The sequence below is a fragment of the Alternaria ventricosa genome, assembly GCF_023758065.1.
Source record: "Alternaria ventricosa strain BMP 2768 chromosome Unknown scaffold_1, whole genome shotgun sequence".
Classification (NCBI taxonomy): domain Eukaryota; kingdom Fungi; phylum Ascomycota; class Dothideomycetes; order Pleosporales; family Pleosporaceae; genus Alternaria; species Alternaria ventricosa.
Window position 1 is genome coordinate 1,333,942 of NW_026055681.1, and position 22,989 is coordinate 1,356,930.

Below are 22,989 nucleotides of genomic sequence, written 5' to 3' on the forward strand. Positions count from 1 at the left end.
TCGAACGATTTTTGGGAGCTGCAATCCCACGTGTCGTGTGCCACAAAATGGGGAAGGTGCTGCAAGGTTCAGTCCCCTGCCTCTCTGGGGTGTGTCCGGCTAAAAACGACTTTGGGCTTGCCGCGTGCCTTCCGCCGTAGAATGGCATGACATGACATGGTGTGAGGGACGACGCGGATGCGGGTACGAGGCGCAGTCTGCAAGTTGCAGAAGTTTGGAAGGCGCATTAGCTTGTATACACGGCCTGCGGCATCGGGTCGATAAGCGATGCAGGCACTCTTTCTGGGCGTAAGTGTGTTCTTTTCTCCTGTCGTTGTTTTTACGCGTTTTGGCCGCCCTTGCAGAATGGAACATGCACGTTGGATCACATTCTTCGGCCCTGTTTGATGCACGGTCAGTGGAGGGATGAAATAGTAATCGGAATGTGGAGGGGCATTGATGATAATTGGCATGTGGAGGAACGTTCATGATGATCTGCGTTTGATATCATATTTTGGGTATTTGTAAAAGTAACTTGAATCATTGGCATTTGCATGAAGGACGTTTTGGGGCGGCTGTTGAGGCCCGCACAGACGCCTCTTCTTACTCAATGACGAGCAACCTCTCCGTGACATCCAGAGCACCTTCAAAGTTACCGGTGATAGCATAGATGCTCTGCATAGCAAAGGCGGCATCCGTGCTGAAATCCTCATACCCCCAATTCCCATCCTGGCACTGATCTTCTGCCTCCTGTCTGACCTTGTCACTAAGCGCGCAACATCTCTCATACGCCGGAAGCGCCTGCGCGACAAGACCCAGACCATGCCACATCCTCCCAACATTGAACTCCGCCTCTTGCTGATGGATAGCATGAGGGCTTTTGGTGCGCATATCATAGTATCTGTAGACGAACGACAGACCCTGTTGGATCTGGTACTGTCGGTTCTCAGATAATCGTTTCATCGCATGTTGAATGTACGCCACGCCAATACTCAGATTCAATACTGGATCTTCAGGTGTGATGGCAAATGCGCGGAAGTAGTAGTTGAGTGCAGCCATGTAGCTTCCACCGCACATCAAAACATGTCCGTACAATGCAAAAAGTGCGGGATCGTGATCCTTAACCTTGTCTACGTCTTCGACGTTGATATTGTTCCGAAATCCTCCTTTGCTGTCCTTTGTGTCGCGGAAATTATATGCCACGCGCTGTGCTGGGGTGAGAAGCGCGTAGTCCATAGTCTTGATGTAGCGCATCAGCACCTTGTATGCTGGTCCTGTTGCAAACCCCTCAGGGAAGGAACATAGACGGTTGACAGCGCCATAGAGGCGGAAGAGGTCGGTACCGAATGGATATTCCTTGAGGAGCCAGCGTGTTGCTACAGACGCTTGGCGCGAGTTGTCCGCTGCAAGAGCGCATGTGAGCCGGCATAGCTGTAATTGTTGGTGGTATTTTTGGTTGCGATGGAAGACATTGGCCTGAGTGGCGATGTCGAGCGTAGCGAAGCATTGCTCTTCATCTCCTTCGCTGGCAAGCAGAATAGCATAGCGACCGAATGCATCGCACCATTTGTCAAAGTGAATACCCCAAAAATCAGATGGAGCCGAATCTGGTCGCTCTCGTAGCTCAGGATCTGTCTCTCCATCTTCAACGTTGTTTGCTACAACGGCAAGTACCATAAGCGAGGACTCTTTCCATAGATCACCACCTGTGACCCGACGGAAGTAGGTCATAAGATCTTCCTTCCGATTCGAGTAGAACAGATCGAAAGTCGAGAACTCTTCGATGAGCTCCCGGGTAATTGAGAGAACTTCATGTACAGCATCCTCATCCCCATCCTCTGCCAATTCCCATATCTCCTCTAGTCGCTTGAAACTGGAGACAATCTCGCGGTGCTGAGCTCGGGCGGCTTTGAGGTCGTCGGCGTAATCTGTCGCAAGTTTCTGGAGCTTGTGGCGGAACAGTCTGTTGTTGATCGCTCGATACGGCACATCGGTACCTTCCAGGGTAGTTCGTCTCGGTTCTGTATCGGGACCTGTATCGGCGTCTTCGTCGCGTACATCGAGGAACGCCTGAACTTTGGGCGCCTTTGCTCTCTTCGTTCGGAAGAAACCTTTCTTGGGACGTTCAGTCGGGGCGACAAGTGCAGGAAGCTCCACGTTGCCGTTCTCGTTTGCAGTGTCTTCGTCCTCACCGGTCTGGCCGATTGCTTTTTGCATCTTCCTCCTATTCCTCCGGACCGTGCTTTTCCGAACACCATATCTACCACGAGCTTGCCTTCGCTGATTGTAGTAGTACACCCTGAGCTCATCGTATGCCTCAAACCCGAGGGCTTTGAGCTTGTGGCCATACTTGTCGCGATAGATAGTCTCAGCGCGCTGCCCAGCTTCTTGCCACATGCCTTGGTCTTCAAAGAACTTCGCAAGGACAGCGAGATCGTCATAGTTCTCAGCCGGCCACTTCTTCAGGATTGGAATTACCTCTGCCGCCCGCTCAGTTCTTTCTAGGTTCTTGAAGCATGTATGCAGGCCAATGTAACTTTGGAGGTTGAATTCGTTCGAATTTTTGTCGAACAAGGGCTCGTAGAATCGCAGCGCGTGTTCGTCGTGGCCGGTGGCGTGAAGAGCATCGCCAATGATACGAAACAGGTCTTCGTAGTCCCAAATCAGAGCATCAGGGTCGTGGTTATCCGGCTCCAACATCTCAAGGTGACGCTACATCGTAGTCAGTAATGCGTAGCTTTGGCGCAGTTAATTGACTTACCATCGCTTCATCAAAGTCATCCTTGCTCTTGCGTAAGCGAAACAAGCCTAGCTTCACCCTAATCTCTAATGGCAGGGTTGAGCCATAGGCTGCATCCTGCGATGCTCGGACGAATTGGGGCACAGTAACGCGTCTTGGCTCATCTTCGACATCGAACTCGCGATCGTCTTTCAGCTCGTCCCAGAATGTCTCGGAACGCCTACCCTGCTTCCACCGGGCAAGCTCTTTGAGTCGCGTGACACCAGCGCCATAGCTACCAGCTCGGTCTAAAAGATCAAGGTAAATGTTGATTAGCTCCCAATCGAGTTCGTTCTCGACTGGATCCCGGTCAGGCTGTGTGAAAACGTCAATGGCCTCCTCAAAGCTATTCAGCAGCTTGTTAAGGTGTATCCTAGTCTGTTTCGGAGAGGCAGTACCCATCATTGCCATGATCTTTAATACACTGACATCCGGATCTTCTCCTTGTTCCTTGAGTGTTTTGAGCATCTTGAGACCGAGTGCGACGCACTTCGATGAGCGGCCTAGTTGCGCCTCAATTTCAAGCTTGCGACTTCGAGCTTCATAGTCGTTGTTGAGCAAGATGATCTCATTCAAACATGGGAGAATGGCAGCCGACTTGTTTTCGTCTGTAAATTGTGGATGCTTTTCTGGATCCAACCGTTCTATGCGCTCGACGATGTACTGCCAAAGACCAGGATCACGCTTAGTTGGTGCACCAGCCAGTAGCACAGCCAATGAGTCCTCCTCTCGACCCATCTCGGTATAGATCTCTGATGCAATGTTGTAAGCATCGAAGATCTCGGGATTGAGTTGAATAGCTTGCTGGGCAAAGGCAAGGGCAGCTTCGTAGTCCTTTTCGATAAACTTTGCATTGGCCTGCTTCTGCAGTGCTTTCCATTCTGCACCCGGGTCGGCAACGGCTCGGGGACCTCTGGGTCCCTTTTCTCTTCCGGGCTTGCCTCGCTTCTTTTTCCGAGGCGTCGGTCTGGCGCCATTGTTGCCTCCTCTACCGCCACGGCCCCTAGTCGAAGGACGTCCTCGTTTCCCACTACCTCGCCCTCTGGCACTAGACGCTGGTATAATACTAGCGGTCACTGGAGTCTTGAGTGTACCTCGGCCTCTACCCTTCCCTCTCTTGTACTTTGTCCGCTCTTCAGTATCCTCAAACTCGACGCCTAGCTCCATTTCGTCTGGATCGCCTTCATCTTCTTGTGCATCTTCCGATTCGTAGTCTGCGTCTACTTCTGAATCATCTTTGTTCTCGATCCGTTGTAGTTCCTCCTCTTCCTCCATGGTCAGCCGATAGTCATCCTGATCGGAATCCGAACTATCAAAGTCGCGGTCATATCGCGAATCACGAAATCTGGTCGCGTTGGTATACTCATCATCGTCCTCTTGCCCCGGGTTGGCTGGGATGAATCCTTCAAAGACCGCAGGTCCACTGGTAGCATAGGCTCTATTGAACGGATCCTGAAACCCTCCACTAGTGAAAGGAGGAGGCTCTTCTTCCTCCAAATCCTCTACAGCGCTGAGTGGGATGAGAGGTATGAAGGGACTCCGGGCTGGCGGCTGATGGTGAAGTGAAGGCTGGAATGGAGGCGGGTGTGGATATACCTCTTGAGGAGGAAATACCGCGTTTGGTGGAAAATGTACGGGGTATTGTTGTCTGCCATATTGCGCAGCTGGTTGCATCAAGCCTGGCGCAGCCTCTCCGAAAGTACCTGCAACGGGTAAGAAGCGTCTATTATCCGGTGGCTGTCCTGGCGGCCACTGCCCGTAGTATCCATTATTGGGGTTCATTGTGTGCTTGATCGTATCGTACCTGCGTTAGCCCATACGTGTTAGTGAATGATCATTGTGGTGTATGGCACCGAGAGAATGGTGGTGATGTCGAAAGCTTCGAGACAGGGATTGTGACTGTTGCAAAGGCTGGTGCACGTGCTTCGCGCTAGAGCATCGCGCGTTTTGCCCGCTCCGACTCGTGGCTCACTGGGAACTGGTGTCTCCTCCCGAACCACTTGTGAAGTTCTCATGCGAATCTCTTGATGGTACTTGTCTTATCGCGCAAGTCTAGCTATAAGCCGTTCGATGTGGTGAAAGAGATTATCAACGATCTGGGCCCAGCGCCGAGAAATTACTTACGCGGTGTCAACGCTGCTAGCCTGCTGCTTGGGCAGCCCGAGCCGCTCTCCCGGCAGCTAGCTTAGTAGGTGGCAGTTCTTTATAAACGTTTCAGCCAATATGCTACCGTATTTATATAGAACAGGATCCGATTCTTGACAATCTAGGAAGGGTCTGTTGGTGCACTTTCACAACTCGCTACCGTAATTGCCCTCTTGGATGGGCTCAGCACTTGTGCCAACTCATATTGAAGCATCTACTCCAGACACCATACACCTTACTGAATCTTCTGCCTCCTTCGCAGAAACTATGCTACTTAGACACTTCTTTTACAGTCTGCCGCTGTGCCTGACCGTCCCCGCTCTCAGCATACCAAAACATGACACTCAGCTACCTCTCCTCCAAGAACACGAACTTAGTCAATCGCAAAGTACCGAAGTCGTCTTAGCATTCAAAGAAAGTGGAAGCGATGCAGTGCATCAGGTTGGAATACCACTACGAAGGAAACTCTTCCCGGGTATGTCACGCACAACAAGCTTCATGCCAACCGATGCTGACAACCTTACTAGGTACAGTCTTGCCGAATCGACCAAGCGTTATACAAGTCATGGCAGCCACCGAACAAGGCCGGTCGGTATTAGGCGCAAGGCTGGAAAGAATCATTTGCAGAGTCACACCGAAGATCAGCACCGAGGAAAGAGAAGCATTAGATGTCAGCATGGAACCAAAGGTATTGCCATGGTTTGCAGTAAGAGATGGAGTTATCGAATTCGAAAGAAGTGGCTCCAGGTGGTTTCTCGCAGGTAGAGAAATAGAAAGTTATGAGTGTCGATGACACTGTGGTGCGTCCAAGACTAAAGACATGGAGAAGTAGAAGGCGAATCTTAATGTAATGTGCTCCATGCTTTCTCAGGGTATAATGTGATGGCCCTTAACAGCCTCCTTCACTCACATGCATGTATCCAAGTCAACCCAACCCAAACGCCAATTATGCAGGTCTGAGTCTGATCAGACATTATTATCCCCCTCATTCATCCCCACCATCTCGTATTCTCCAGCACCGTCTCTGCCTCTGCCCCTGCCTCGCCCTCTAGATTCTCCACCTTCGTCCCCTGTAGCTGGTTGTGATCGCGCAGGTGGCTTGCTACCGAAGTTGATTGGCCTTAGTTCGCGCCACTGGCATGCCCACACGCCCAGCGAAGTCATAATGGTCGCGCTACATATCTGGAGGGCCCACCAGAACATGTTGGTAGGTATCGCGTGCGTGTAAAAGGAGGTGACGATCAGGTGGATAAAGTGGACAGTGAGGGCGAAGTCGAGAACGAGTTTTGAGCGGGCAATAAGGAGAAGTATGAAGATGGCACTGCCGCGTGTTAGAATATGGTACGGCTGACTAGGCAGCGCGATCGAGTGCTTACCAAGTGAGACTATTCAGCACCCAGACCAGACCCAGCGTCCACCCGATTGTGGTATCGCCGCGTAAACTTTGCCAGCTGAACAGGAGGTCGGTGCTGACCTCCTTACCCGCTACCAGCGCGGTGAAGAGGATGAGGACGCCGGCGCATGCATAGTAGGCAGCCTGTAGGAGTACAATCTGCGTGAGGATGCGGGTTGGGGACAGATCCGCAAGTGCGCCGGGTCGTGGAGGGCGGCGTCGGCGTGGCATCAATACGCGGGCGATGCGCTATAACCCGAGCATAAGGGGAGTTGTCGATTTGTCTGGTTGTAGTTGCAAGGTTGCCTGTTGATTCATGGGTTCCCTAACGGTTCGGCGAAACGTGGACAGCCAGCGCCGATGTCATAGCTTAGGGCCTGCCAAGCACGAATTCGACATCGTTGCGCTCTCCAACGTCTATCGACGACAACCCTATCGAATCCACAAGTCCGACCTCCAGACTTACACTGCCGACGTACGTTATCACCCCGACCCGGTCTCCCTGCGAATACCCCACCTTGCGACTGACACCCGCGCCAGTGTCGACCGTCGCCTCCACCTCCGCATCTCCTCCGCAAGCTCGAAAATCGCCGCCATGGGTTGGTTCGGCTCAAGCTCCAAGGACGACTCGGGCGTCAAGAAGACAGAAGGCGGCGCATTCGAGTCACCGTCGCGATCCAACCGGAAACAGTGTTACGCCGCACGCGACGCCTTCTTCGAATGCCTCGACAAGAACAACGTCCTAGATAGCATAAACACAAAGTCTGGTAGGGACAAGGCTGCAAGCTTCTGCGGGTCGTTTGATCAGGAGTTTGAGAAGAACTGTGCACACAGCTGGGTACGTCAAATCTCGCAATCGCAAGCAGCATACTTCCATGCCCGGGACAGATACGGCGACTACGGCACTACACAGGCTTCCTGGAACTACAGATTGGACATCTTACAAGGAACATACCCGACTACTAGGCTAACATTCTCTAGGTCGAATACTTCAAGAAGCAACGAGTCGTAAACTACCAAAGAGAACAGACGATCAAGAAGATCGAGATGCAAGGTGGAGAAATCACTGCCCCGCAACTACCACTGCCGGGTCAGAACAGATAGATGGAGTGTGGCTGAACAGCCCTATTAATGCCGCTCATGACCAATGTACAATATGTATACTACTCTCAAAGCGCTCCCAAAAAGCGTTTGCAGCTATCACGCAGCTCGGCTTCCCTGCCGTTCTAGACTTCTCACACGATGGGGCATAGCACCCACACACTCTCTATGCACTCAAATGCAAGGCATCGCGTTTACCTTAGACCCTCAGATCAAATTGAAGTGCATGAACCTCCCACCCTCAGTGAGCGGTCCTGTAGCCCGGCCCAAACATCCAACACACTACCTTACTCGAACTGCGACTAGACTCGCATAATGTCGTCACCGGAGCTTGGGAACGCTCACCGATGTAGCCTAGCCACAAAGTGTCGAGCCGCGCCTGTCAAGTGTACTCCTTGCATGATGGGTTCGTCGCATAGACGCAAGGACGAATCGGGGATCAGCGGTGTTTAGCTTGTCAATGCAGGCCTAGGAGTAGGCGCGGGAGTTGTTTCCATGCAGAATCGTAGCGCGAGTTCTGTAGGTCAGGCCGCGTCTTGGCCCTGATGCCAAGGGCTGTGACCTTTTGTTGGTCACCGTACCTCCAGGGGCATGTGGCTGTCTGTCGGCAGTTTCCTTTTGCCCGAGTCTTTGTTGCTGACAGCCTGACAGCGGTAACTCTACTGTTGAGGGGGAACATGGAAGTCTTCAACTCTGTTTGGCAACCCCTCATCAGCACGAAAGCCTAATCAGAGTAATCATCGGAATCAACATGCGCATCGGAATCAACCTCCCAGGGCCCGAAATCCTACGCGCACCAAAACAGCAAAGTGCAAGGAGCATGACAAATGTCTTGCCGCAAGACAGCATGTTACCCAATATTGTTGATTAATACTGATTGGCTACTAAGACGTGCAGGTTTTAGCCGCAGAATCGAGCGGCAGTAGCAGCAGCGCGCCACCTGGTTCGACTCGTCGGGTCGGCGAGATCTGAGCTTTTTCTCGGTTATCTATGCATACAGAAGACCCCCACCCCACCATTTCCATGACTTCATCCGGGTCAAGTGGCTTATTTTTACCCCTCCATCGGGTTGGTGCGTCGCCGAAGGATCCTGCCTCCATGTGTACGTGTGTGTGCGTTTCGGTTCGTGTGCTTTTGTTCGTAGGCTTCGTGATCATGTCCCATGCTACCCAAAAGCTACCCAATGCTGGTCCGAAGATTTTGTTGCTGTGGTTCTTTTCCTTGCATCCTCGATGTCGTCGTAGTGCCAGTTGGTCACCACTTTGTCGGCCAAATAGTCGCAGGGTCGAACTCGCGCCTAAAAATCTCCACATCGGACGCGCACCCTTTGCTCGGCGACCCAACCATACTACTGTCGATGGCAAACACGACATCCTGGAAAGCGCCATGGAACTCCTCCTCTTCGAAGAGTAGTTTCCTCCACATTCGGGCTACCTCCTGTGCCGGGTTTCGGAATATAGGCCCTAGTCCAAAAGCGCCCAATACCAAGTTCCTGTGCCCGCAGTAGGAAGCGATTCGCAGTACTGCCCGCATTTTCTCCTTCATGAGCTCCTTCTCTTGTGCGAACGAATACTTGCAGCCGCTCTCGTCAAGCTTAGGACGCCGCACGGGTGCAACGGATATCACAGGTAAGGACGCTATGTCTGTGAAAGTTGCATAGTCTTGATCTGGGCCTGCTCGGAAAACAACTGCGGCCCGTTAGTGACTTGTGCCTCGTGACGATCGTTACTAGCATGCCAACGTACAGACTTCAGGGGAGTAGATGCCGCCTGTCTGTGGTATTGGGTAATAGTTCTCTTCTCGGCCCAATTGCGCGTTCCAAGGCATTGTGAGGGCATGCACGAGGTTGCTTCTCCGCGCGAAGCATTCCTCTGGTGCCATGAGCCCAGATTCCCAGTCACCTCCAGCGCGCTTCTCGTTTGCTACGTTGATCACTGGTATCCGCTTGCACTCTGGGTCTGCGTTGACAGCACTTTGGTACCAGCCCAAAGCGTAGTTCACGGGGTCGCCTTCCATGACTGCTACTCTCGTGCGTTGTGATGATCGCTTGTCCACGTTGATCCTTATTTGCGAAGAGTCTGGGTACAGGTATGAGGTTTTGGAGTCTCGGATGTAATGCTTCCAGATATGCGGCATCCATACGCGTTTTGCTTCGGCTGCTATTTCTGACGGCTTCGGTCTTGATGGCGGCATGGTAGTAAAGCACTGTGAGGGGGTCCTGTAGACTGCTTGTGTGAATGTACGTATGGTGAAGGTATGGTTAACTGCAGTATGGAACAGCGTGAGAATAACGAGGGGTGACAGTAGCGAGAGCGAGTCTGTGACCCAACGGGCGAGAGGGTAGTATATCACTTGAGCAACTACTCAAGGGCGTGTGATAACGCAGCTAAATAATGGTTCCAGATGGACCCCGGAGACTAAGCTGGCGCATTTCCACTGCGCCAGCTACCAAAACGGTAGTCCACTGCGGGAATCAAGCCTTCCCCTGTGCATGCAGTCATCGCGGGTAGCATCTACACCAGCCGTAGCGCAGACCTGCAGGAAAGATGGAGCCATGAGTCGTGTGCCCGAGCAGTCTAGGGAAGACACAGATGTCGAATGGCCGGTAGCAGCCGCGCCTTGTGATTGCAAAGTTCATCCTGGTCCTGGGGCCATGCTGTGCACCCACAGAGCTGCCAGGCACCTCAAGCCACCAAGTGCCGTGTCGGGTTCCTAGGAGCAAATTGGAGCAGGGATGTGTGGCTGGATCGATCGTCCAGGCCTTGAAGCGATCTGCATAGGGTTGAAAGCGGTTTAGAAAGATCTGGCGGCGTTGAGCAAGCCGATGATGACAGCTGCTAACCAAGATCCTGCACGATATAGCGTCGCAGTAATAGCGTCGGCACTAAGATCCGGATGCAGGGTAATGGTACTCTGCTGGAATGCATGGCGTTCTACGAGGCGTCTTCCTCACCGCCAGCGGAGGTGGCACGAAAACGTCCATCTAGCGAGCATTTCCGCCACTTTAATAACAGGTCGCCTAAGGCTTGCTAATGCTATAGTCTTTTAAAGTTACGTAAGATAGTTACCTATTAGTTAAAAATATATCTTAGTAAACTTTATTTTTAGCTACCTAGCTATAACTTATACTTAAAAAGAGCTAATCTTTTTTACTACTTTTTATCTTAAACTATACTAATATATACTACTATAAGCTAAGCTATAATATCTTTTAATAACTTAAATTTACTCTTTACTAAGTACTTAATATAAGTAAGCTTTTAATAATATATTTTTATCTTATTTAATATTAAATAGAGTATAATATACCTTTTTTACTAGAATTATAAGCTTAATAGTATTACTTTTTTTTATACTTTTAAAAACTTTATATATAACTTTACTTATATAGAGGCTAAGATTAAGCTTTATAATACTATTAAATACTTTAAAAATATTAGATAAATACTATATAACTAAGTAGATTACTTATATAATATAATTTTTAAGGTAAAATAAATTATAAAGCTATAGTAAGAAGTTACTTTAAAGAACTTTAAAATTTAATATAAGTACTTTTATAACTATAGCTAAAGTATAATATAAACTTCTTTATATAGAATAAAAGATTAGGCTATATAGTTATAAAAAAATTAATATAATTATTTTAAGCTAAGAGCTCTGCAAATTCTTTTGCCAGCAGTCCTTGCCTAAAAGTATCCTGGCACACGGTAAAGGTTGTACAAACGGCCGTCGAGCTTGGTGGGGCGTGGCGTTCGTGTGTTGGTGTGCTTACTGGCGGTGGAGGGGAGGAAGAAGCTGACCCACCCAATGATGGTCAAGGGAACGACCAAGAAGAACACCAAGACCACAGGCTCCGAAGGCCATCGGCGCTACGCTCATGGGCCTCAAATCTCGTGAAAGGACATGGTCGGTCCTTGCAGCACATGATGTTTCAGCTATGGCTGAAGTGTTACAGTCGAGATCAACGAGCCACAGGAACGGCACGGGCGAGGCCTTCGCGATCCTAGCGTGGGGTCCAAGCGTCCTTCGTTTTTTTCCAAGGTTTCACAGACATCAACCCGCACGTGTGATAGAGAGTGCTGTTTCTACGCTACACCGCGCAGCTCCTGGCCGATCGAAATTTGCCGACGCGTAAATGAATTGGCTCCTGTCTGTTCGGAGGGGCGTTGTCCGTCCCCAGCACTTACTCCGAAACCGGGGAACCGCTCTACCTTGCGCACATGCACTATCACTATGCCGTCCCCGCTGCAGTTCCACCTTCTGTCCAAACACTATTGCTGAGCTGCTAAGGCCAACTCAATCGGCCAGTTCATCTCATCGGAGCGCACAGGATAATGAGGCACTAACGATAAACGGCTATGTACGGACAGTGCGCAAGCAAAAACGCATCGCATTCGCGGCTATAGGCGACGGCTCGACTTTGCAAACAGTCCAGGCCGTCCTGCCTCCTCAACTAGCAGAAGGGTCAGTAGCTCCCTTCAGGATACCCTGTAAGTACTGACATGCTGTGCTGTCAGACTCTCCACAGGCGCTGCAGTGACAGTCACGGGAAAGTGGACACCCTCGCCAGGCCAAGGCCAATCCCATGAACTTCAAGTCAACCATGTGCGGATACTGGGGGAGAATGATGCCACAGTAAGTCAACATGAGTGAGCCTCGGAGTCTTGCCCGATGTCTGATCTGAATCTTAATTCCAGGCCTACCCAATCCAGAAGAAATATCAAACGCCCGAATTTTTGCGCACACTCCCACATCTCCGAAGTCGACTACCAGTTAATTCGCTTCTCCTGCGGCTGAGATCGCTAGTCACTGCACAAGTGACCAACTACTTTGCGGAACATGACTTCATTCAGTGCCATCCACCAATCGTCACCTCCTCAGACTGCGAGGGCGCAGGAGAGGTGTTCACTGTGGCGCCTGCAGCACCGTCTTCACCAGACAAGAGCTCTTCGAATCAGGCCAAAAAGCAAGAAGATATGTTCTTCGGTTCCCCCAAGTATCTGACGGTCTCTAGTCAGCTTCACCTAGAGGCTTTAGCTCAGTCAGTAAACAAGGTCTGGGCCTTGTCTCCAACATTCCGAGCCGAGAAGAGTGATACAGCCCGTCATCTTAGCGAGTTCTACATGCTGGAAGCAGAACTAGCTTTCACAGAGGATGTGAATGTCGTCATGGATGTTGTGGAAAACATGCTGCGTTCCGTTGCGTTGAAACTACAAAAGTCGATTGTAGGTCAAGAGCTTCTCGAGGCACGAGCACGAGACCAGGACCAAGAGAGCACATCCGTGTCGCACACTGTCCTCGCACAACGGTGGCAGGGGCTGGTAGCGGGGCCATGGCCTCGAACCACCTACGCGGCCGCGATACAACACCTCAAAGACGCAGTGGCTCAGGGCAAGGCGGATTTTGAATATGCACCTGGTCATGAAGATGGTCTCCAGACGGAGCACGAACGATTCTTGGCTGAGAGCTTGGGACGCGGTGGACCCGTATTCATCACTGACTACCCACGTAACATCAAGCCTTTTTATATGGCGCCGTCAAATGACCCGACAGCTGACGATCCGGCCGCCTCGACAGTCGCATGCTTCGATCTACTTGTACCCGAGATCTGTGAACTGGTCGGAGGCTCTATGCGTGAACACCGACTAGCAGAACTTTTGCAATCTATGGACGAACACGGTCTTCAACAAACGCCGGATAGCACTACCGACGCATCAGACGGCTCCCTGCAGTGGTATGTGGATCTCCGCCGATACGGCAGTGTACCGCATGGAGGCTTTGGTCTAGGGTTCGATCGACTCCTGTGCTACCTCGCTGGTGTATCTAACATCAGGGACGTAGTCAGCTTTCCCCGGTGGTACAAGCGGTGCGAGTGCTGATGCGCAAACAAGATATAAGGACCTCCGGTATCCCGGATCACGGCATCGCCAGCTGTTCACGGACGTGGCATCTCGTAACGTGGCATGGCAGAGGGGCTGGATAGCATTGCTTGTTGCAGCACATGAAGACCGCGCGTTCATTGTACTTGTACGATCAGCAGCCGGCTGTACGATAGTTGCTCATCCTGCTCGAATCTGGATGGGATAGCCTCGGACCAGGGAACCGTGAGCTATCTACAGGAAATAGCTCCGGGTGTCCAGATTCCCGTGTGTAGACTTGCCCTATTATTTCATTCAGCATATACGCTTTCAAGGCGGCGTGGAGACGAAAGTCCGCTGGTTGTCCATTTGTTGTTAACACCGTGCTTAGTGCACCTAGCGAGCTTTGCAGATGAAGCTCGGGCATCCAGTATGCAAACCATCCCAAGATCGGACATTATTCAGCATGCGAGTCTGGATGCGCTAAGCAAGACTTGCCGACTTTGCGGGGTATCGTGAGCAAATCCAAGCTTTGCGAACAGCGTGTAGACGAGTGGCAGCGGACCAGACGTGTGTGGCGGGCTCCCAGTGCGGGCGGAGATGATCTGATAAGATATACCAAGCAGCGTTCCCCTCCCACATCCGAGGCACCTTGGCCGAGTCGAGCTATCGCGTTGATGATGTACTTGATCTCCGCGGGCACCTGTCACCGATTACGGGGCATTTGGGTAGGGCGTCGCGAAAATGTGCCGTGCGCATGGCAAACAGCATCAGGATGAAAACTCCGCTGGCAGGTGAAGTGGCATGCGCATGCGCAGGTTTGCCATGGAAGCTCCGGCATCGCTGCTGAAGGCATGGGTACGGAGAGGGCAGATAGCAGCGACTCAGCGAGAGTACCTAGTCGCCGGGTGGAATTTAGGTCTGACGTCTCGGCGTTCGGCTGAAGTCATCTCGCGCTTCCGTTAGTTGCAAACAAAAGTAACAACTTCAATTTCAAACCATTGCCCACTCACCACAGTCGCCCCTCTGCATCGACGCGCGGAGGCTCTACGTCCACCACAAAAACAAAAACCCTCTCAAGTCGCAAACCTGGAATCCGCGGCGCCAGTAGCCGGCCGACTTATGGCCCCCAATGATCGGCCATCAGTTCCTATCGAAGAAGAACACGAGTACAGCTCCATTGCACCACCGCACATTGGATACACCCGTCGCTGACTTGCGCGCCAGTTATGAAGCGCTCCCGCCCAACTTCTCCCTCACCGCCAACATGCTTGCGGGCGCATTCGCAGGTGTTGCGGTACGTCTCCGAGGTCGCCGCCGTGTATATGTCCCGACTGACCCGACGATAGGAACACTCGGTGATGTACCCCGTCGACTTGCTCAAGGTTCGCAGCTTCCCACCAGGCTCTTCATGCACTGCCGACAGCGCGCTGACTCCGGACAGACCCGCATGCAGATCGTCAACCCGTCGCCGAGCGCCATGTACAGCGGTATCTCGAACGCCATGGTCACTATATCTAGAGCGGAGGGCTTCTGGTCACTGTGGAGGGGACTGTCGAGCGTGGTAATGGGCGCAGGTGGGTAGTGTCGGGCGAGCAAGACCGGCAAGGAGAACTGACAGAATGCAGGTCCCGCGCACGCTGTCTACTTTGCATCGTACGAAGCTACGAAGCACGCCCTCGGGGGCAATGAGGGCGAGAGCCATGAGCATCACCCCCTGGCGGCAGGTGCGCAATACCACGACTACAAATGCGGGAGCAGTTACTGACCATCAACAGCTGCCAGTGGTGCCGCGGCCACCATCTCCAGCGATGCGCTGATGAATCCTTTTGACGGTAAGATGCGCATCACGACCTCGCTCCGCGCCTACTGAATCTCGCAGTCATAAAACAACGCATGCAAATGCACGGTTCCATCTACAAGTCCGTCCCTCAATGCGCCCGAGAGGTTCTCCGCACTGAGGGCGTGGGTGCATTCTACGTCTCATACCCCACTACACTGTGTATGACGGTGCCATTCACCGCACTCCAATTCATGGCCTACGAATCCATGTCCAAGGTCATGAACCCGACCGGCCGCTACGACCCCTATACGCACTGCTTCGCCGGAGGTATCGCCGGAGGATTTGCAGCGGGGCTCACAACCCCCCTCGATGTCATCAAGACGCTATTACAAACACGCGGCAATGCTCGAGACGCAGAATTGAAGAACGTCTCCGGCCTAATCCAGGCAGCCAAAATTATCCACCAAAGGGAAGGATACAGGGGATACTTCCGTGGTTTGAAACCTCGAATCATCACCACCATGCCAAGCACGGCTATTTGCTGGTGAGTTTTGAGCTTTGACACCGCAACCGGTGTTGATCTGACATGGCATAGGTCCGCATACGAGATGGCCAAGGCTTTCTTCATTCGGAGGAGCACCAACTCATCAACGGCCATATAACAGGGAGACGACTATTTGACTGATCTTCTTTTGAACCATTACGAGAGCCCTCTGATACCGCGATATGCGCATTACCCACGGAACGACATACGCGCAGTGTCGCGGAGAGTAGCGACCATGGCAGTATTGGGCATCCAAAGCAAGGTCGAGCATTGTGTGTCGCGCTGGAGGAGCATAGGGCTGTGTCGCGACGCTTCTTCACTGCCATTGTATAGTCATAGAGGCTTTTGTGGAAGCCGATCTGGCGGCGTACTGGATGCTTGGTTATGCGAGCACACGACGGCATGCGCATTCTTGTATCATATAGCAAATTCAGTGTCGGCGTCACTCAAGACCCAAGAACATTTCCGCTCTTCAGCCCAAACAAGGTGCGTAATCGATAACAGCCGGGCGCAAAGAGCAGCCCCACTTGCACATGCGCCTTCCTCGTGCGTGGCTGTGTGAGAGCACGCGTACCCTGGGTTAACAGTATCACCTTGTGATGTGATGTAGTAGCGCGCGAGAGAGCGTACCCAGTTGCTTAGAGGATGCATGGATGCTTGAGGACAAAGCTGTCTTCCATGGTCGTCGCTGCTCAGCCTTCGCGGTTGCGAAACGCAGCTACCTACGTCACACACCCGCGCGAACTAAGACCGGCGACGAATCTACAAACACGAGCCCGAGACTGGACGCGAGACACCTATTTCGTCCTCCACGCCACCCCCCGCGTGAATTGGGCGCATCATCTACATGTTTTCCGCTATGCGCGCCAACACGACGCAGAAAGCCTACGACGAGGCTTTCCTAGCCTGCTCGACTGCCGTCTACTTTGAGGGCCAGGTCAGTGCCCAACCACCCGCCAAGTGTCGCATGTGCCCAGATCACTGACAGAGAGGCCTATAGAACAACGAGAAAGAAGCGCTGCGATCGTGGAAAACCGCCCTTGACCATATCTATTACCACAACGCCCGTCGCAACCCCTCGACCTACCGCCCCGCGTCCGAAACAGAGAGGGCTCTGATCGAATCGCTACGCCAGTTGGAGCTGCAATGTAAAGAGCGCGTGGATCTGTTGGAAGCGCTGAAGAAGAGTCGCAAGGAGTCGAAAGAGAGCCTTGCCTCGCTCTCGTCAGACAACGATGCACCCACACCACCACCCCACGGCGTGCCCCTATCGCAGAACGATTCAAGCGCATCTACATCATGGCTCGGCGCCGGATCTATACCACCCATAGAGTACACCGATCTCTCAAGACCGCCAGCATTGCCATACCGTCCGGCGATGGCGCCACGGAAGAGCTCCGGTACTGGCTCCATACGGGATAACAGCTTGACCCAGACTCGGAGCGCATCGACGCTATCTCCAGGACCAGCGGGAGAGAAGAAGACGCGTACACCATCCCCGGAGAAGAGTGGCAGAATGCTACGGACACTGAGACCTGGGAGAGAGAGCAAGCCATCTTCGGCGAAGTTGCCCAACACGTTGAGAAGTCGTCCGGATGCTTCAAAGGCGGCTACCCAAGCGTGGAGTGTCAAAACCACGGCATCCTCCACTCGGCCAACATTGGGGGCCCCGAACCCATCGACTAGCTCTCTTACACCCTCCGCTCGCTCCTCCCTCGATAAGCCGGCTGCTGAGAGACCGAATGCTTATTTTCCGAAACCCGAAGCACAACCGCCGCCTGCACAAGCACCGTTCTATTTCAGAGCTGGCGAGGGGTCAGCGTCAACTGCATATGCGGTTCCACCACCTGGTGGTGAAACTGATCCGGGGCCGGTCAAACCTGCTGCACGCGAGCGAACAGCGCCAGCAATACCCCGAAAGTCTGTGGGGTTGAGTCGAGTGAACAACGCGCAAGGACCCAGTACAGCATTACCATCGTACCGAAAGGAGTATCCCAAGCCCACACCGGACCCTCGATCTCTTGCCGCGTCTGCTGCAGCCCATTCGTACGGCGACAGTGGTAGCGAGCGAGGTGGAGTCATGTGGGATCCGACGACAAGGAGACTTGTACCGAAACCCAAGAGCAACGACACACAAGCTCGAAGCAGTTCAGAGCAGGAGGATTCACCCGAGTCTATATCACTGGGAGAGGACGGAGATTTGCTGAAGCAGAGGCCATCTCCAGTGCGGAAGGGCAGGGCTAGAGGCAATTCGATGCGTGCAGAACTACCAGATACCCCAGGCGCGGATAGTTCTGAGGCGGAACTGGAGCCAGAAGAGACTGATGAATGGAAGCGAAAGACGGATGAGATCATGAAGAATTTGCCACGGGGCGTCGATAAGCAAGCAGCACAGCAAATCTTGAACGAGATCGTGATACAGGGAGACGAGGTACACTGGAGCGACGTATCAGGGCTTGAAGTTGCGAAATCCGCCCTGAAAGAGACGGTAGTGTACCCGTTCTTGAGGCCTGACCTGTTTATGGGTCTGCGAGAACCTGCACGCGGAATGCTCTTGTTCGGACCTCCTGGAACTGGAAAGACTATGTTGGCCAGGGCAGTTGCTACAGAGTCAAAGTCTACTTTCTTCGCTATATCAGCTAGTAGTCTGACGTCGAAGTTTTTAGGCGAGTCAGAAAAGCTTGTTCGCGCACTTTTCCAGCTTGCAAAGATGCTGGCGCCATCAATCATCTTCGTCGACGAGATCGACTCACTCCTTTCGTCGCGCTCTGGATCCGGCGAACACGAAGCATCGCGACGCATCAAAACCGAGTTCCTCATTCAGTGGTCCGATCTGCAAAAGGCAGCTGCAGGGAGCGCGGTCACTGACAAGGACAAAGAGAGGGGCGACGCAACTCGAGTTCTCGTCCTCGCAGCTACGAATCTGCCGTGGGCGATTGATGAGGCAGCAAGACGACGATTTGTAAGAAGGCAATATATCCCACTGCCCGAAGATTGGGTCCGGAAGCAACAAGTCCAGACACTATTGAGCCACCAGAAACATGAGTTGAGCGACCGTGATCTGGATCGCTTGGTCAAGCTCACTGAGGGTATGTGATGGTCATTGAGGATATGCAGCGCCATACTAATCTCTTTCTAGGTTTCTCTGGTTCCGATATAACGGCGCTTGCAAAAGACGCTGCAATGGGCCCTTTGCGCTCACTGGGCGAGAAGTTACTCTCCATGACGATGGATCAAATACGACCGATACAATACCAGGATTTTGTAGCTAGTCTGCAGACTATCAGACCGTCTGTAAGCAAGCAAGGACTGAAGGAATTTGAGGATTGGGCTACACAGTTTGGTGAACGTGGAGGCTGAAGTGCTAATTAACGAGCTGGCACTGCGCCTGCAGTAACGAATCAAGTATTTACATGATATATACATGGTACCAGTCTCAACGTTATTTTATCCAATTGCTCGTAGCATGCTCACCCCACCTGCCTGGGTCGAGGATGGCTCCTTCCGTCTGGAGTGCGCCCGTGACCTAGCGCCATCTCAACCCAAGCGCATCTCATATCCAGCAACGCGTTTTTCTTCTCTCAATCTGTTGTACCATCGCTACCGGAGCAGAAAATGGCACCTCGCAAGAAGACAGAAGAGAAGGCCACAGCCAACGAGGCCGCAGATCTGGTGTTGGAGTATCTACGTGAGTCACTCACCTCACCTCACATCTGAGAGCTCTGTTCTCAGAGACTGACTGGTCGCAGGCAAGCAAAACCGCCCATACTCGGCTATCGATGTGTCGGCGAATCTACACAACAAGGTCACAAAAGGTTCGTTGACCTTCACTTCTACCAGACAATGACTGATTTGAGGCAGCATCTGCCGCAAAAATTCTGAAAGATCTCCACGAGCAGAAAGCAATTGAGGGGCGTGCCGCTGGTGAGCTCTGTCGAGGCTGCATGTAACTCAACCCAACTGACATCTCCAGGCAAGCAAATCGTATACCACGCTTTGCAGGTAAGGTTCAGTTCTTTCCCTTATACAGCATCTGCTCAGGTCTGACCTACTTGTAGAACGCAGCCGATGCATGCACTACTGAACAACTCGCCACGCTCGACGAAACCATTCTCGATCTCCGCACACAAACCACCACTCTTGTCGCAGCCGCAAAGAACCTCCGCGGCTCACTGTCCAGCCTCAACTCTACGCTCAGCACAGCAGATCTTGTCGCCAGTGTTACCACTCTTGAGACGGAGAAAGAGCAGATCGAGTCTAGACTTGATGGTCTGAAGAAGGGGAAAGCGAAGAAGGTAGGTTCAATGTACTCAGAGTGATTGATGCATCTTTGTGCTAATTCTATAAGGTCACGACATCAGAGCGAGAAGCTATTGAGAAGGAATGGAAGAAGAGCATTCGCGTGGCAAAGAAGAGGCAAAAGATTGTGAAGGAGATGTGGGAGATGATCGCGGAGCAAATCCCTGATCCACAAGAGAGAGAGGACCAGAGGGAGAGGTTCGATCTCGACGGGTAAGTGTCTGCTACGCTGTCACAGTGGCGCGAGTGATGCGTAGGGTACCATGTGCTGGCGATGGCGAACGGTGTCGTGTGAGCATACCAGGACCATCTAGTGAAGTCAGATAATCCAGGTTTAAAGACGCACTACTTAAGAACGGACAAAAGTGCATCGCGTTTGCGTATATATCATTCACATCGTACTATAGACGTCGCTAATATGCTCTCCAACGCCACCCTGACAAACCCACAATGATGCAAACCAAACCGAACAAGAGATGAGAGGTGAGATCCCAAAGGCAGAAAAGCGCCCATACAATGCAGTACAGACACTAATGCATGAATCGCACGAAACATAGCCTGCCAGGCCAGCTGGCGAGCCAACAGAGTTACTAAGACTGCGCAAACAACATCCCAATGCAACGTGACAGAACGTAAACAGCGTTATGATGCAGGTCTCTCGACGACTCAAGAGCGCTGATAAGAAAACGAGCTACGGAGGTCATCTCTGATCTCCTGTGACAAATTATCATCGGCGTCTATGTGACTGGGATCCTGAGCATGTGCCAATTCTTCGAGGGTTTTGGCGAGGGCAGCGCCTTCGGTGCGGCCGCGGTCCACGTTGACGAGCATCATGATGGGGAAGGGGAGACCGACTAGGATGGCTAGGAACCAGAAGGCCTGTAGTTCAATTAGTAAGAGGCATGAAATTCAGAAGTGTTGAGCAGACTTACCGGTCTGATCTCGCCATAAGCATCGGTGATAGCGCCTACAATAGCGGGACCAAAGACGCTGCTGCCTTTGTCTGTAATGGCGTATAGAGCGTAAAAGGCGGCTTCGTAGCCAGGAGGGATGAGCTCGCCGAATAGCGCACGGCAGTAACTGCTGAGACCACCAAGGACGAAGCCGTAGACTGCGCCTAGAGGGTACATTTCCCACTGCTGCTGCAAACCCAGGTAACCTAAGCGCTGAACTGCTGGTATATACCCTAGAAGACCGTATATTGGAATTACTTCAAAGAGCATGATGCAGAGTAGGATTGTTTGTGTTGGCGACAGGCGGAAGAAAGCAGATAGTCGTGACCACAGGAAGGCGCCCAGAACACCGAAGACTGTTGCGATAACGTTGATTAGGGCGAGCATGGCGTAAGACATTCCTAGCGTTGTCTTTGCAAAGAGCACCGCTGTACCGGATACAGTGGCAATGCTGTCTGAAAGTAGGAACCACGCTGCGAGGAAGAGTAGTACATCTTTGAGATGACGCGCGTGCGTCGCTGTACGACCAAGAGATTTCCACGAGTATGCAAAGTACGCAAGGGCGGTGCCAAAGTTGGAGGTTTGGGCACCGATATGCAGCGGCGGTCCTGGACGGGGACGCAGCCAGCGCGCTGTCGGTAGTGTGAAGACGAACCACCACGCGCCGATAACGAAGAGGACCAGGCGGAGGCCAAAGTTGGAGGACTGGAACGCAATGACGATGAGGATACCGATAGTTTGCACAAGCAAAGCAGCAATGTAACCGATCGCGATACCGTAGGACGAGATCTTGGTTGCAAGTGCGAGTTCCACTGAAGGAGCGGACCTGCTTCTCGCCCTTGGGATTGTCAGGTCGGCGGCTGAAAGATTACTTGGCAACAGGGCCGTTGTCGCATCGGCGACTTCGTCAAGAAGGCCCTCTCTTTGTCCGAGCTGGTTTGCGTATTGCGCTCCTCGTATTATGTTCTCCTGCGTCGGAGTCTCTCCACCTCTCTCATCGTCTTCTTCTGTCTCCGCCTCGTCTTCCTCGTCTACGTACGATTCGTCTGCGATTGAGTCGGCGTACTTGACTGTAGGGTGGAAGCGCACCATCAGCGGTAGGAAGCTGTTCAGTAGTACGAAACTAGCACCAAAGCATGTGTTTGAAATGATTGCCAGTACTGCGCCTAGCAGATACACCTTGGGTACCACAGGTAGGAACAGCATGGTCGCGATGCTTCCGACAAATGCGAACCAAAGGAGGAAGGTCTTCCTGAATCTCCCATGATCCGCTGCGCCGCTCATGCTTATGATCAACAGAGCCTGTATGAGGACCGATATGCTGAATGTGTACATGGCGAAGCTCGCAGTGTTGATCTCGATACCGAGGATATGAACGACGCATTGTCCCTTTTCAGGATTCGGTTTGAACAGAGCTTCTACGGCGTTGGTGGAAAATGATGGGCCTGGATGGACGGTAGGCTTCGTGGCTTTGCACGGTGTGGAAGGATCGGATAAAAGGACGCCATTCTCGCGCGCGAGTTGCTCGAGCGTTACAGGTATGAAAGATCCGATACCGCAAACAACAAAGACCTGGAGTGGTTAGTGTCGGTGCTCGCGTGGTTCATGAGCTTGCCGAGTCGCGTCAGAAGTAGCATCACGACAGAGACACGCGCACAGCTTTGCGATGTTGAAGCAAGCTTGCAAGTACCTGAAGCAAGTGGGAATGGTAGTAGGAAGGAAGGAATGAAGTACCTCGGCAGCCCATCCATACATGTAAAAGCCGCGGAGCTCCTTGTCGCTGGTCAACCGGGTGTCTTCGCCCTCGTAGTGGGGCTGCGAGTCGTGGGACTCCATGTCGAGGCTCTGGTCGGAGGAGAGACTCTGCTCATCGTCTGCCTCGTTGGACTGCGATATGGACGGCACCGAGACTTTGGATTGTGAGGACGCATTGCGCGCGATGGTCGGGCGCTCATAGGGCGGGAGCTCGGGCGCGCGAGGTGACATCGAGCGATTGGAAGCAGTCGTCCACAAAACAGGGTCCTGCGCTAATCAACGGAAATGCGTCACCACAACTGAGACATGATGAAGGATCGATGGATAAATGCGACAGCTGACCGGGCTGCTATTCAGGTCCGAGGGCAACTTCTAGTGGGCACGCTGAGGTCAGGCC

At 52.5% G+C, this 22,989-nt stretch overlaps 8 protein-coding genes across 8 annotated transcripts; 4 read left to right on the forward strand and 4 right to left on the reverse strand.

The window, feature by feature from the left end:
* Nucleotides 1–582: 582 nt before the first annotated feature.
* On the reverse strand, nucleotides 583–4,540 carry J4E93_000448 (uncharacterized protein; the record flags this gene model as incomplete). Its single annotated transcript, XM_049338408.1, has 2 exons — nucleotides 583–2,691; nucleotides 2,741–4,540. The coding sequence occupies 2 exons, from the start codon at nucleotides 4,538–4,540 to the stop codon at nucleotides 583–585; spliced, it is 3,909 nt and encodes a 1,302-aa protein (XP_049204293.1).
* Nucleotides 4,541–5,869: 1,329 nt separating this feature from the next.
* J4E93_000449 (uncharacterized protein) lies at nucleotides 5,870–6,527 on the reverse strand (the record flags this gene model as incomplete). Its single annotated transcript, XM_049338409.1, has 2 exons — nucleotides 5,870–6,224; nucleotides 6,280–6,527. 2 exons carry the CDS (start codon nucleotides 6,525–6,527, stop codon nucleotides 5,870–5,872), a joined length of 603 nt encoding a protein of 200 aa, XP_049204294.1.
* Nucleotides 6,528–6,612: 85 nt separating this feature from the next.
* Nucleotides 6,613–7,400, forward strand: J4E93_000450 (uncharacterized protein; the record flags this gene model as incomplete). Its single annotated transcript, XM_049338410.1, has 2 exons — nucleotides 6,613–7,134; nucleotides 7,278–7,400. 2 exons carry the CDS (start codon nucleotides 6,613–6,615, stop codon nucleotides 7,398–7,400), a joined length of 645 nt encoding a protein of 214 aa, XP_049204295.1.
* A 1,251-nt stretch (nucleotides 7,401–8,651) lies between these two features.
* J4E93_000451 (uncharacterized protein) lies at nucleotides 8,652–9,590 on the reverse strand (the record flags this gene model as incomplete). The annotated part of the gene is made up of 2 exons (XM_049338411.1): nucleotides 8,652–9,085; nucleotides 9,143–9,590. The coding sequence occupies 2 exons, from the start codon at nucleotides 9,588–9,590 to the stop codon at nucleotides 8,652–8,654; spliced, it is 882 nt and encodes a 293-aa protein (XP_049204296.1).
* Nucleotides 9,591–11,210: 1,620 nt separating this feature from the next.
* On the forward strand, nucleotides 11,211–15,703 carry J4E93_000452 (uncharacterized protein; the record flags this gene model as incomplete). The annotated part of the gene is made up of 11 exons (XM_049338412.1): nucleotides 11,211–11,293; nucleotides 11,691–11,864; nucleotides 11,918–12,035; nucleotides 12,098–13,134; nucleotides 14,486–14,555; nucleotides 14,608–14,643; nucleotides 14,703–14,835; nucleotides 14,887–14,985; nucleotides 15,037–15,093; nucleotides 15,141–15,585; nucleotides 15,637–15,703. 11 exons carry the CDS (start codon nucleotides 11,211–11,213, stop codon nucleotides 15,701–15,703), a joined length of 2,319 nt encoding a protein of 772 aa, XP_049204297.1.
* Nucleotides 15,704–16,444: 741 nt separating this feature from the next.
* On the forward strand, nucleotides 16,445–18,945 carry J4E93_000453 (uncharacterized protein; the record flags this gene model as incomplete). The annotated part of the gene is made up of 3 exons (XM_049338413.1): nucleotides 16,445–16,522; nucleotides 16,586–18,674; nucleotides 18,725–18,945. 3 exons carry the CDS (start codon nucleotides 16,445–16,447, stop codon nucleotides 18,943–18,945), a joined length of 2,388 nt encoding a protein of 795 aa, XP_049204298.1.
* A 255-nt stretch (nucleotides 18,946–19,200) lies between these two features.
* Nucleotides 19,201–20,101, forward strand: J4E93_000454 (uncharacterized protein; the record flags this gene model as incomplete). The annotated part of the gene is made up of 3 exons (XM_049338414.1): nucleotides 19,201–19,273; nucleotides 19,651–19,880; nucleotides 19,934–20,101. The coding sequence occupies 3 exons, from the start codon at nucleotides 19,201–19,203 to the stop codon at nucleotides 20,099–20,101; spliced, it is 471 nt and encodes a 156-aa protein (XP_049204299.1).
* A 449-nt stretch (nucleotides 20,102–20,550) lies between these two features.
* J4E93_000455 (uncharacterized protein) lies at nucleotides 20,551–22,823 on the reverse strand (the record flags this gene model as incomplete). Its single annotated transcript, XM_049338415.1, has 3 exons — nucleotides 20,551–20,763; nucleotides 20,817–22,409; nucleotides 22,572–22,823. The coding sequence occupies 3 exons, from the start codon at nucleotides 22,821–22,823 to the stop codon at nucleotides 20,551–20,553; spliced, it is 2,058 nt and encodes a 685-aa protein (XP_049204300.1).
* Nucleotides 22,824–22,989: the final 166 nt, after the last annotated feature.